The sequence below is a fragment of the Hyperolius riggenbachi genome, chromosome 4 (assembly GCF_040937935.1).
Source record: "Hyperolius riggenbachi isolate aHypRig1 chromosome 4, aHypRig1.pri, whole genome shotgun sequence".
Taxonomy (NCBI): domain Eukaryota; kingdom Metazoa; phylum Chordata; class Amphibia; order Anura; family Hyperoliidae; genus Hyperolius; species Hyperolius riggenbachi.
In genome coordinates this window covers 391,852,983-391,866,522 of record NC_090649.1, presented here as the reverse complement: position 1 = coordinate 391,866,522, position 13,540 = coordinate 391,852,983, and the positions used below count along the sequence as shown (strand labels likewise).

Here is a 13,540-nt window from a genome sequence, read left to right as displayed (position 1 = left end):
TGTAAGTGGCTGACTCAGTCCTGACTCAGACAGGAAGTGACTACAGTGTGACCCTCACTGATGAGAAATTCCAACTATAAAACATTTCCTAGCAGAAAATGGCTTCTGAGAGTAAGAAAGAGATTAAAAAGGGGATTTTCTTATCAAGGGTCACACTGTAGTCACTTCCTGTCAGTCAGGACTGAGTCAGCCACTTACATACCTGATATTTAACGCTTTCAAGCAGAGAAAGAAAAAAAGGAACACAGCATAGTTATTTGTGTGCTAGGCACTGTACATACACATGTCTATCTCATCATGTCACATGTCATTTCGGGTATCCTTTAATAATAGAAAGTGTGGATAGGCTTGGTGGGAAGAAAGTAACAGACACCTCACAGAGATTCTAATGCTTCTCCCCTAAATGTAGAGCATATAAAGACTTTTGGCCAGAACCCCACTTTAAGCTTTTGCAGACATTCATACTTCCCATGTATGTGATACACCATAAGCATGTGATCACAGCGAAACCCTACTGTGCCATCTTCCGTCACTGAATAACATCCAGTGATTGTGTCTGTGCTCCCTGCGCCAGCATTATACAGCAGAATGCAGCATTCCATCTCTCCAGACCACACAAGATGACGGGTTCCCCTGGTTGGTCTCCCACTGTGCACAGCACTCTTTCCAAGGCAGGCCATTTTATACAACCTTTTATAAGTATTCTTATATATATTATTTATAAGTAAAACAGAGTTTTACTTGTGCTAAATGTTTACTGGTGGAGTAAACTGTATAAAACATAATACATTACTCAAAACACAAAGTTCAGTTTTCTACATCACTCCACTGTCACTTCATAGCTATGCAGTGTAGCTTACAGGATCTGCTAAGCCTTTACAAATGTCCCCATAGGTGCTGCATCACATTTTCCCATCTGTAACAAGAAAACCGGTTTTCATTGGGTAAAACTTAAAATCTTTGTACATAAGAGGACCTATTCACAGTGCAGATGTCATGCAATATCACATCTTCAGCAGATGTTACAGTTTAAAAGATCTTTAAGTATTTTCAAATACAGTATATACTGTATATATGTATAGATGTAATTTATTATCCATTTTAAGATATCCCATTAGACACTAGTGGCACAAAAAAGAAGTCCAGATTTATTCAGCAGCCCTGGCTATTATCTGTTATGACTCAGGTGAGTCAAATGCACTTAAAAGTAAATAAGTTTAGTTTAGATTTCCTGAATTGCCGAATGCATCTCCACTTGAGGAGCTGTAAACGACAACTGAAGCAAGAGGGATACGGAAGCTGTCATATTTATTTCCATTTAAGTAATACCAGTTGCCTGGCTATCCTGCTGATCCTCTGCCTCTAATACTATTAGCCATAGACCCTGAACAAGCATGCAGCAGATCAGGGGTTTCTGACATTATTGTCATCTGACAAGATTAGCTGCATGCTTGTTTCTGGTGTTATTCAGATACTACTGCAGCCAAATAGATCAACAGTGCTGCCAGGCAACTGGTATTGTTTAACAAGAAATAAATATGGCAGCTTACATCTCTCACTTCAGTTGTCCTTTAATAAAAGTCCAGTAATACATGCATTACATGCCCGCACTACAATGTGCGCATAAAACAATGCACACACTGGATTTTATTTATTGAAGTATTTGTATAGCGCTGACATATTACGCATCGCTGTACACAGTCTTGTCACTAACTGTCCCTCAGGGGGCTCACAATCTAATCCCTACCATAGTCATGCGTCTGTGTATGTATCATGTAGTGCATGCATCATAATCTAGGGCAGGCATGGGCAAACTCAGCCCTCCAGCTGTTACGGAACTACAAGTCCCACAATGCATTTGCCTTTATGAGTCATGACTGTGGTTGTCATACTCCTGCAATGCATTGTGGGACCTGTAGTTCCTTAACAGCTGGAGGGCCAAGTTTGCCCATGCCTGGTCTAGGGCCAATTTAGGGGGGGGGAGGGCAATTAACTTATATGTATGTTTTTGGGGTGTAGGAGGAAACTGAAGTGCCCAGAGGAAACCCCCACAAACATAGGGAGAACATACAAACTCCTTGCAGATGTTAACCTGGCTGGGATTCCAACCGGGGACCCAGCGCTGCAAGGCGAGAGCACTAACCACTACGCCACCGGATTGCACAAGTTATTTGTAACGTGGATGTTCTCGCGCACCTTATCCAGAGACACACTATAGGAAGTGTGTTAGGAGAATGAGAGCCATTACAAGGCAGAAATGTGAACATGCTTGTACAATTGTGTGGGCAGTGAGTTCACATGCATTAACAGGCATAATATAGTGAGGGAACAGTCTTATGCCTAGTACACATGATGAGATTTTCAGGCAGATTTTCTGCCAGATTGATTATATCCAACATGCCAGATCTGATTTTGATTGATTTTCTGTTCACTCCTACAGAAAATCGATCGAAATCAGATCGGACATGTTGAATATAATCGATCTGGCAGGAAATCTGCCTGAAAATCTCATCGTAGGTACTAGGCATAATGTTAGGAATACACAATGAGTTTTTGAAAGATGGCTAGATAGATAATTTATGAAATGTTCGATCTGATTTCGATTTTTTCGGATCGATTTTCTCATAGAAGTGAATGGAAATCGATCGTAAAAAATGATCTGCCAGGAAATCTGCCCAAAAAAAAAAACTCATGTATTCCAAGCATAAGTGTATTGAGGCAGTGCAGCTGCCAGCAGGCTTCATCCGTCTAACAATTCCAAATGTCAGTTCTCAGCTGAAGCGGATTGTGCGCACAGCCCTTTCATTAGAACAGACACAGATACCTAAAAGGTGGTGGTGCTATTCAGTGGCACATATGGGAAGTGACATTACTGATGATACCATGGCATCTTTATAAGCAAGCATGCTCACTATATTTTTTTGCATTAAAGGACAACTTAAGCAAGCATTCTATGAAGGCTGCCATATTTATTTCCCTTTAACCACTTCAGCCCACAGTGTTGTTCACTTTATGCATCTGAGCAACTTTCACCTCCTATTCATTCACCAATAACTTTATCGCTACTTATCACACTGAAATGATCTATATCTTGTTTTTTCCGCCACCATTTAGGCTTTCTTTGGGTGGTACATTTTAATCATGGATTATTTTATCCTAAACCCATTTTAACAGGAAGATTAAGAAAGAAATGAAAAAAAAAATCATTATTTCTCATTTTTTGGCCATTATAGTTTGAAATTAATACATGCTACCGTAATTAAAACCCATGTATTTTATTTTAAATTATGTCCCCATCATAATTTATGGCTCCGATATTTTATTTGGAAATAAAGGTGCATTTTTTTCAATTTGCGTCCATCACTTTTTACAAGCTTATAATTAAAAAAATTATAGTAGTATACTCTCTTGACATGCATATTCAAAAAGATGAGACCCTTGGTGTCACGGACGGTTGCGGGGCCGCAGACGCGTCCTGGAACCGCCCATGAAGAAAAAGCGATCGCACTCGATTCCCTGCATCGATTGCGCTTCAAATCGATACAATCTGGGTTGAGTGTGTAGGGGCAGCTGAAGTCCTTTTCTTAGCAGAGAGAGCACCATCCTAAAGGCTGGATGGCTCTTTTGATATGCTAATGAGCCTGAGCCTAATCTGCCCCGGAGAGTCCCTGGCTTCAAGCTGTGCTGATGGCCCATCCATCAGGTATAAGGTGACAAGCACCATGGCAGAAGCAATCTAGTTGGGGGGAAGCCAGACCCACTGGCTCCCTCCCAGCAGGGGAGGTGACACCTAGCTGGCTGCTCCAAACTTCAAAGAGCCTTTGCCTGGGAATAACCTGAGTCTCATAGCATATCCATAACTTCCCAGATCTGTCATATTTCTGGGGTTCCTGAGATGGCAGCTTCGCCAAACGTGGTGGAAGTGTAGCATGAGCCCCGGTGCTGGTTCTGAGGAAGTTTCAGAACATTCTGAGGTAAGGACTGCCAGTTAGGCAGTTTGAAAATGCCCTGATGATACCACAGGGGTCCCACCCCTCATGTCTGGTATCAGGGCGCTGGGTACATCGAGGCAGACCTGAAAATATTAATAAATCTGCCCTGACCTGTACGGTTCTGTGAGATAGAGCCCATATATGGTTAAGGCATGATTTCTGGCCCCCAGGACAAGGGGAGGACTCATCTCATGTTCTAAGGGGGGGTGTGGGCCCGCCCTCACTCCCTCCTACTGAATCAGCGGCATAAGAATGGCAGAGGAGCCAAACTCAGTGTCCTCCACCCTGAAAACACCTTGAACTCATCAGGTGCCAGCTTGAGGATATGCTGGCATCTACCTGGTCTGAACTCTGAACTCTGATTGAAACCCAGAACTCTGTTTTTCCCACAAAAAGGACATCTTTCCAGGAACTAAGTATTTTTCTCCCTTCTTTTATTTTTTATACTGGCTATTACTGTCTTAATAATTGTGATTTTAATAATTGTCTGTATATATTAATTATTTATATTGCGTGAATAAACTACTTTCTCCAAGTCATTCACTGTCCACTACCCTGCTTATCAGCACACACAGAACTGATCCCGGGTCTCTGAAGATACGCTACTGTTAGTTTGTTGTTGGCTAGACAGAATACCGTGTGTTTAACAGTTTTATTCGCAGGACTAGTCAGTCAGTTAGTGGGCTCCACGGTCCCATGGTAACCGCGGTGGTGGCAGTTTACTCTGAACCAGTGGGTGACGTTGTAATTACCCGTGTCTCACAGGCTCCCTTCTGAGTTGTCTGCGGCTAATTCTTAACGGTTCCTGCGCATTGACTGCGACCAGAGTTCGCACGATCCGTGCGCTGGCACCGTTTAGAAGGCTAAGTGCGGTCAGCCACTAGGGCTCCTGTGACACTTGGGTAACTATTTATGTTTTTTTTTTATTGTAATTTTTTTTTATTAAAAACTATATTTGGATAATTTTTGGTGTGGGTGGTAAACAGTCAATTTTAAATGTAATATAATGTATTTATTTAATAAAAAAAATGTATGTGGGTGTAGTTTTGCTATTTGGCCACAAGATGGCCACAGTCAAAAAGTCCTGGAAGTGAACGATCTCACTTCCAGGAAGCATTAGGAGGATGGGAAACTATTTTTTTCTGCGGAAAGACCGCGGCCTCTGATAAGAGGCCGTCTGTTTTTCTGCCAGGACATAGATCAATGAGTGGGAACTATAGATCAATAAGTGGGATATATCTCTCCAGATAGTCAAATGCACATAAAAGTAAATAAGTTTAGTTTAGATTTCCTGAATTGCCAAAAGCATCTCTACTTGAGGAGCTTTAAAGAACAACTGAAGCAAGAGGGATATGGAAGCTGTCATATTTATTTCCATTTAAGCAATACCAGTTGCTTGGCTATCCTGCTGATCCTCTGCCTCTAATACTATTAGCCATAGCCCCTGAACAAGCATGCAGCAGATCAGGCGTTTCTGACAAGACACGATTAGCTGCATGCTTGTTTCTGGTGTTATTCAGACACTATCGCAGCCAAATAGATCAGCAGGGCTGCCAGGCAACTGGTACTGTTTAAAAGGAACAGTACCAGTTCCTTTACAGGCCTTCTATACAGGCCTCATAGTGTTGCATGGAATTTGTATTTGTACAGTAATATCAAATCTTACTATTGTCAGCTACATAGAGATACCACAAATTATCTTTATCCAGGTCCTACACATCTCTACAATGATCCTAGACTATAGTGCTTGGACTCCAAGCACAGCTATAGTAATGTATATAGTGGGAGGGGATTTGCCAGAAACCACACTGTAGTCACATGACCAAATAGGCTACACTGAATAGGGACTGACTACAAAGCTTTGTATGATTTCTTATCAGTGGCTGAGCAGATGCAGTCATTAGAACAATTGTGCAAAGAGCAGAAAGCTTTTTCTTTCCATGCCCTTAGTTGTAAATTTCTCAGTATAGGGAAGAGAAACTTCTCCACCCAGGGGGCCCCTTGCGGCTTCAGGGCCCACCTGCGGCTGCATCCCTTGCAGGGTCTATTGTTAAGCCCCAGCTTCCATATCAATAGTCTATACTTTTACTAAAGTCAGAGATGCTTCATTCTCCTCCATAATCCAATAGCAGGAGAAAGTGCAGTGAGTGAGCTTTGCTAAACCACACAGAATGTAGCCCTGGTCTACCGCAGGGGCCATTAACACTTGACAGGCCATATACACAAAGAGTAAAGAGGCAAATTATGAAAACAGTACTGTTATGTTTTATATACTGCAATTCATCACCCCACAGTCATTATGTGCTGCAGCTTGGGAACTGTTACACAAGACACACAGTTTCATTTCTGTGCTGGAGTTTCTGCTCAGCCATCTGGCTCAGATTAAGAAAGTATCAGACATATGTGGTGTGCTGACTGTATGTCATTTGTTTCTACCTTCTCCTCTGAAGAGCATTTTCTTAATAAAAATGTTTGCGGCTACATTTCCTGTAATGGAGGAAGCAAGCACCTAATAGGAGGCAAAAAGAGAATGCGTGTGGAGATAGTGACTCAAGCAGTCCTTGTTTCTGAATAAGAGATCTTTAAAGTGGGCTTGTAATCTCCAAAATAAAAAAGGCTGCATATGAGCAGCCTGTGTACATATGGCCTACCCCACCGCTCAGTCCCGGCGCATCCACCCAGGTGTCGGCTTCCCCCCCCTCCCACCTCAATTGTGCAATCAGTCATCTGGGGAGAGCGAGGTACAGAACTGCAGGGACACATGGTCATTTCTACAGCAACAGTAAGATGGGGGCGGATCTTAACAGACAAATCCGTGTGGTCAGGCAAATACCCAGGATAGGCATCAGTAGAGGGAGGGTTCTGTGCGAGGGTAAGGTTAGGTTATAGCAAAATATCGGTAAAGTTTACCATATAAAATATTGGTAATTTTACCGATATTCTAGTAGAGATTTTATATAGATATAGATAGATAGATAGAGAGAGAGAGAGAGAGAGAGAGAGAGAGAGAGAGAGAGAGATCCCCGTGTTTCCCCGAAAATAAGACAATAGTCTTATATTAAATTACCCTTCAAAAAATGTGCTAGGGCTTATTTTCGGGGAGGTCTTATATTTTCTGGGGGTAGCCATCACCTTTAGTCTTATGTAGGTGGGTGCTGGTGTAATGCTTGCCTGTGACTGTGGTGGGATTGGGTGCCTACCCGCAGGCTTGCTTTACCTCGCTGCTGCCACCGCTCCTGGCCCCGTCCTGCAGAAAATCCACCTGCTCCTGTTTATTCCCGGCATAATTCACACACCGCAGATTAGCAGTGACATGTTGTAAAGGGCAGCTACTGTATCCAATAAGAGCGCTGCCCTATACAGGAAGTGATCTCTGTTTACTTCCTGTATAGGGCAGCGCTCTTATTGGATACAATAGCTGCCTTTACCACATGTCACCGCTAATCTGCGGTGTGTGAATTATGCCGAGAATAAACAGGAACATGTGAATTTTCTGCAGGACGGGGTCAGAAGCAGTGGCAGCGGCGAGGTAAAGCGAGCCTGCGGGTGGGCGGGCAGACGGGGAGGTGGGGGGTTTGGAGAACAGGTCTGCCACTTAGGGCTACATATGGGGGGATAACCTCTATGTCTTATATTAGGGGTAGGACTTATATTTCGAGCATACTCGAAATAGGTACTAGGTCTAATATTCAGGGAATGTCATAAATTCGGGGAAACACAATATATATATATATATATATATATATATATATATATATATATATATATATATATATATATATCTCATTAGGGATGGTCACTGACATGCAAATAATTTTGAGTTGATCCAGCATTATGCAAATTTGGCATGCAAATTTATGCAGCATGCAAATAAACCAATCAAATCCTGCCAAGGCAAAATTTGATAGGTACATTGTTAAGCTGCATAAATTTGAATCAAAAATTTGTATAATCCTGCATCAACTGAAAATTATTTGCACCTCATTGAGATATATATATTTACCAGCAGTCACTGCATGTGTGATTGGTCAGCTCTAGCAATCCCAGCTGGCAACAGTGTCTGCAAATGAAATGTCGGGTCAGCTCTATGAACTACTACATTGAAAACATTTATTCAATTTCTTATCTTATTCTAAAGTGTATATACTAACAGCCATTGCAAACAAGGCAGGCTAAAATGATTGTCATTGTGCTTTTGTCACTTGATTAATCCAAGGTCTGCAAAAACAAATAGAGGGTCTCTAGCACTGTGCAGTGAGTTACTGAAATGGGACTACAGTCTGTTATGACATACAGTTAGAAGCCCACCTCCTTACTGATTATAAAGTTGTCCAGCCTCCTTTGACCATTACCAAAGGTAATGTTATCCGGGTCACATCTCTCTAGTATGGAAACTACTATCTATCTAATATAATTTATTCAGACAGTTCCTCTAGCATACTATTCAATACAATCTGTTTGTTGTGCCATCTTTGTGCACAAAGCCTCTCTCAAATCCTTTTATCTCCAGCATTTAGAGATAAGAGAAAAAGATTTCAGGCTGAAGAGAGCTCTCTGATAGAGATTTCTGGTCAATGAATTGAAAATAATTCCAATGGTTCATGATTATGCACCATTCTTATGCAGCTTGAAAATGGACCAATTTAATTCCACCAGGGTGGAAGTGTAAAATTTGTTTACCCTGAAAGCAAACTTACCACCGGGACTTTACCACCCGGTTTACATTATTATGATCGGGCGGGAGAGCGGACGTGTCAGAAATCATTTATTGAGCCATCTAAATGGCTCAGAATCGAGCAGTGTATTTACAGCATTAGATAAAGTAAAAAACATACATTACAAAATAGCTAAAGAAAGACTACTATCAAAATACTAAAGAAAGACTACTATTAAAACATGACCCATTTGTATATTATATTTCCATGAAATATTTTCTTTCATTTAATTTATTCAGTAAAAAGCACTGTTCTGAAGATAAAAAAATACTGTTCACACCACCAGATATGTATGTCGTAGAATATATACAAATTAGCAAATTTATTTAGCTGAAAACGCTTCACATGATAAACAATTTGAAAATAGATGTTGAAACTCTTTACCAATAGATTAAAGAAAATATGTATTCCTTATAGACAAGCTCTTTTTAAACATTTTTCCATTGTTATAAACCACATATATGCACCCTAGACAATTATAACCTTCTGCGTAGCTCGGTAGATCCTGTGCGAAGATGTAGCGTCTTGCCAAGCAATCTTAACCTTCTGAAGTGCAATCAGTGCTTCCAGGTCAAATCGCCCCATGAGGTTTAACTGTTCTTGAAAAGGTCAATGCAGCTTTGTAATAATGAGATGTTATTCTGGTAAAAGAAGGGAAAGCACAATCCAGGTTAAACCATGTACCAAAACCCTTCAATATAAAACTACATTAGATTAAATGAGGTTTATGGGCATGTATAAGAAGTACCTACAGAAATGAGACGACAGTCTGGTGAGCTTATGCTCACTGTATACACCTTTTTCCAAATGCAATTGGGGGAAAGGTCAAACCTATGTAAAAATATGGAATTGTTAGGCCTCTTTCAGACGAACCGCTGAACTGCGCATTTGCCGAGCAGTTCAGCCTCTCGTCTGCCAGTGCAATTTAAATGCAGCTGAATCGCTGCGGTTGTAACACCACGTGTGTCAAGCATTCACCATCCACCTCACAAACCCCAGGTCAGAGTGTTTCAGTTGTGTCCAGTGCACCGGACAGGTCATGTATAGCATAGCTATATATGACATGTCCAACTTTTGTCCAGTGCCCTTATTTATCATGCACTGCACAGGTATGTGTTCAAGACACTGCAAGAAACATAGCAGAGCTGTTTGTAAAAAGCATGTATGAAAAGATCTCCCACACATAACATTGGTGATGTTAACATGTCTATCTGCTGGTCTCTGAATTTTTTTTTTCCAATTAAGTGTGAACTGAGCTTTAATAGCAGAGGCAAGTTTCTGTAGAGCTGCAGACAATCTCGAGGATTACAAGCTCATGCATGGGTATCCAGCTGCCCTCAGATTTATAGTTAGCTTTATTGAGAAGAATTAAAAAAAAAAAAAAAAATATTACATGGGTGTGAAAAGTGGGCAATGGTGATGAAATTACTGGCAATACGCACATGGTTAATTGCTCTTCCTGCACTGTTCACCTTCCACCTATGTTATCCACATGCAGTTTGATTCATGAGATATCGTCAGGTCCCTGTGTCAGTTTCATTCAGGGGCATAGCAATAGGGGGTACAGAGGTTGCAACCGCATTGGGGCCCTTGGCTGGGCTAGACAGATGTGTATCATCTTTGGAAAGGGTGTCAGAATGTTGTTGTTGAAACAGCTGATGTAAAAATGTCCTCTGGCTCGTGTAAATTCTAGAAGGCACAGTAAAACCATTTCACTAGAAAACCCTTGGCTCGACTATGGCCCTGCTGAAATAAGGAGTTATATAGGTAAGGAGAAGTTATTAAATGCTTTTTTTGCTTCTGTCTTCACAAGGGAAACATCGCTGTTGCAAATTACAGATGCGGAAGGGTCTCAATCTTCCAATTGTAATATTAAATACTTAAAGTGACTCTAAACTCTAATTACAATCAAAATCTGAACTTACCTGGGGCTTTCTCCAGCCCACTATAGGTTGGGAGGTCCCTCGACGTCCATCTGGCTCTTTTCCCAGGGCCTGGTCAGAAATGGCTCCCTGGCGGCTCCCAGCGACACTGGGCCCGAGTGTCGGGCTCCTCTTCCTGAAAGGTGACGTCAGTAGTCACCATGCCGGCCGCCTCGCGTCATCACGGCGGCCGGCTTGACAGTACTGTGCATGCGTGGTTTAATCGTGCATGCGCCGTACTGTCACGCCAGCCGCCGTGATAGCGCGAGGTGGCCGGCGTGGTGACTACTGACATGACGTTTCAGGAAGAGGAGCCCGACACTCGGGACCAGTGTCGCCGGGAGCCGCCGGGGAGCCATTTCTGACCAGGCCCTGGGAGAAGAGCCAGATGGACGTCGAGGGACCTCCCGACCTACGGTGGGCTGGAGAAAGCCCCAGGTAAGTTCAGATTTTGATTGTAATTAGAGCTCAGAGTCCCTTTAACACAGGAAGAAGTGAAGGCAAGACTAAATAAATTAAAAATAGATAAGGCACCGGGCCCGGATGGCATACATCCTCGAGCCCAAAGGGAATTATGTTCAGTTATCGATAAACCCCTTTATCTTTTGACTCTCTTTTAACTGGCAGAATTCCAATAGATTGGCGTACAGCCCACGTTTTCCCAATATTTAAGGGCAAAAAAATCAGATCCAGGAAATGATAGACCAGAAAGCTTAACGTCAGCTGTGTGCAAACTATTTGAGGGGTTACTAAGAGATACTATACAAGACTTCATAATAGAAAATAATCTTATTTCTCAGCATCAGCATGGGTTTACTAAAGACAGGTCCTGTTTGACTAACATGCTCAGCTTTTATGAGGTAGTGAAAGCCAATCTGGCTATTGGGAATGCTGTAGATGTGATATACTTGGACTTTGCAAAGGCCTTCGATGCTGTTCCTCACAAAAGTCTGGTGCAAAAGTTGAGGATGAAAGGACTGTGGAAGAGTCTGTGTGCATGGATAGGGAACTGGCGAATGGACAGAAACCAAAGAGTTGTGGTCAATGGATTTTATTCAAAATAGGTGACTGTTAGCAGTGGGGTCCCACGGAGGTCAGTCAGTACTGGGTCCAGTGCTCTCCAATGTATTTATTAATGTCCTAGTAGATGCAGTAGTAAGCAATGCTGCTATTTTTGCAGGTGATACAAAATTGTGCAGAATCATCAACTCTTGGGGATATAATGACATATTGCAACAGGATCTGGATAGGATGGCTATATGGGCACATAAATTGCAGATGAAATTCAATGTTCAAAAATGTAAAGTCACGCATTTTGGTCGTACCAATGGTCTAGCACCATACAAAATAAACGGGATACAGATGGGGACATCAAACTTTGAGAGTACTCATTGACAACACGTTAAATACAAACTGCTACATTGAAAACATTATTTCAGTTTCTTATGCTGCAGCGGCTTGGCATTGAATACGATATTCAATGCCAAGCCGCTGCAGCTAATAAAATTTTGGGATGCATTAAAAGAAAAATAAAACCTCCAGATGCTAGCATAATATTACCCGTTTAACTCTCTAGTAAGGCCACATCTGTAATATGGAATTTAGTTCTGGGCACCACACTACAGGAAAGTTATTGCAGTTTATAATAATAAAGGCTCATACACACAGGGCACAACTGTTGCCACAAACACGTGGCATGCGCATGTCTGGGCGACAGTCGCACCGTGTGTATGAGGCGCGCACCCCGAACTGTCGGCGGAGACAGCAGTTGCCGTGCAGTTGAAAAGTTCAATCGCCGGCAACTTCTGTCTCCGCAACCGTCGCTAGTCCGCCACGCGTACTGCGCTGTGTAGGTGCGGACTAGCGACAGCTACCCACAGCCAGAAGGGAGCTTCCGGCGGGGGGACGAAACTTTCGGCGACAGCTTCCGCCTCATCTCTATCCCTCTGTGCAACGTGTGTACAGCTCCCGCACAGAGGGACCTGGCGATGAACTGTCACCCTAAATGTATGTATAAGATATTTGTTATATATAATGGCAGGTGCATAAAGGAAAACTGAGATGGCTTCCGCCAGTCCCCTTCAGGCTCAGTCCCTCGCCATCCTCCCATGCCGTCTGGATCTCCTGGTAGGCGGCCCGGTAATTTGGCCAGTCGGAGGGGAACTGCGCATGTGCCGACTGGCAGAATTATCAGGCCGGAGGATCCAGGCGGCCTGGGAGGATGGTGAGGGACCGAGCAGCCTGAAGGGGGCCCCAGCTATGTATATATTTTTTTGCATCTCAGGTACACTTTAAAAGGGGTTTACATGTTTTGAATCTTGCCAGTATAGCCCAGGCCTAAACTCATCAGGATGAGGAAATATTTTACAATAAGCAAATACTGACTAAATAATTTATAAATGAATATTGTAAAAAAAAAAATTCATTCATAAAGTTATTTATGAATACAGTTCCTGATTAAAGACCACCTACAGCCAAACAAGGGTCTGAACGGTAATACATGTAGTCTATGCACTGTGTACAGTTAGATGAACATATAAAGTTTACATCTGGTACATCATAATGGATAAAACAGACTCACATTTATATATCTGTAGCAGCACTTCCTTATTTCTCCTGAAGCATTGTACCCTCTTCAGCCTGCTTAACTTCCCTGCCCCTCCCTCCCCTGCTCTCTGCCTGTCTGGATCAAATTACTTCTCTTTTCACAGTGTGCAAGACAGAAGACAAACAGCATATAACTGCAGCAGCCTGTCTTATGTCCGTTTGCTATAATTCTTATTTCAGATGTCTGTCTGCCTGTCAGGATTAGATCACATGGACATGAGGGGTGGAATTATGACATCAATCCCGCAGCATCCTTTCCACTTATGGTTTAGAAGAAAAAAAATATGTCAGGGCTCAATTTCAC

At 42.3% G+C, this 13,540-nt stretch overlaps 1 protein-coding gene and 1 long non-coding RNA gene across 2 annotated transcripts in view; one reads left to right on the top strand and one right to left on the bottom strand.

Moving 5' to 3' along the window:
* Positions 1-13,540, top strand: part of LOC137570866 (uncharacterized) — a 53,499-nt gene that overhangs the window by 24,155 nt on the left and 15,804 nt on the right. The window lies entirely within an intron of this gene.
* Positions 8,995-13,540, bottom strand: part of LOC137570865 (sorting nexin-5) — a 35,070-nt gene continuing 30,524 nt past the window's right edge. The window contains exon 11 of the mRNA XM_068279572.1: positions 8,995-9,348. Coding sequence (XP_068135673.1) covers positions 9,298-9,348 — 51 coding nt within the window. The 3' untranslated portion in view covers positions 8,995-9,297. The remainder of the gene's footprint in view (positions 9,349-13,540) is intronic.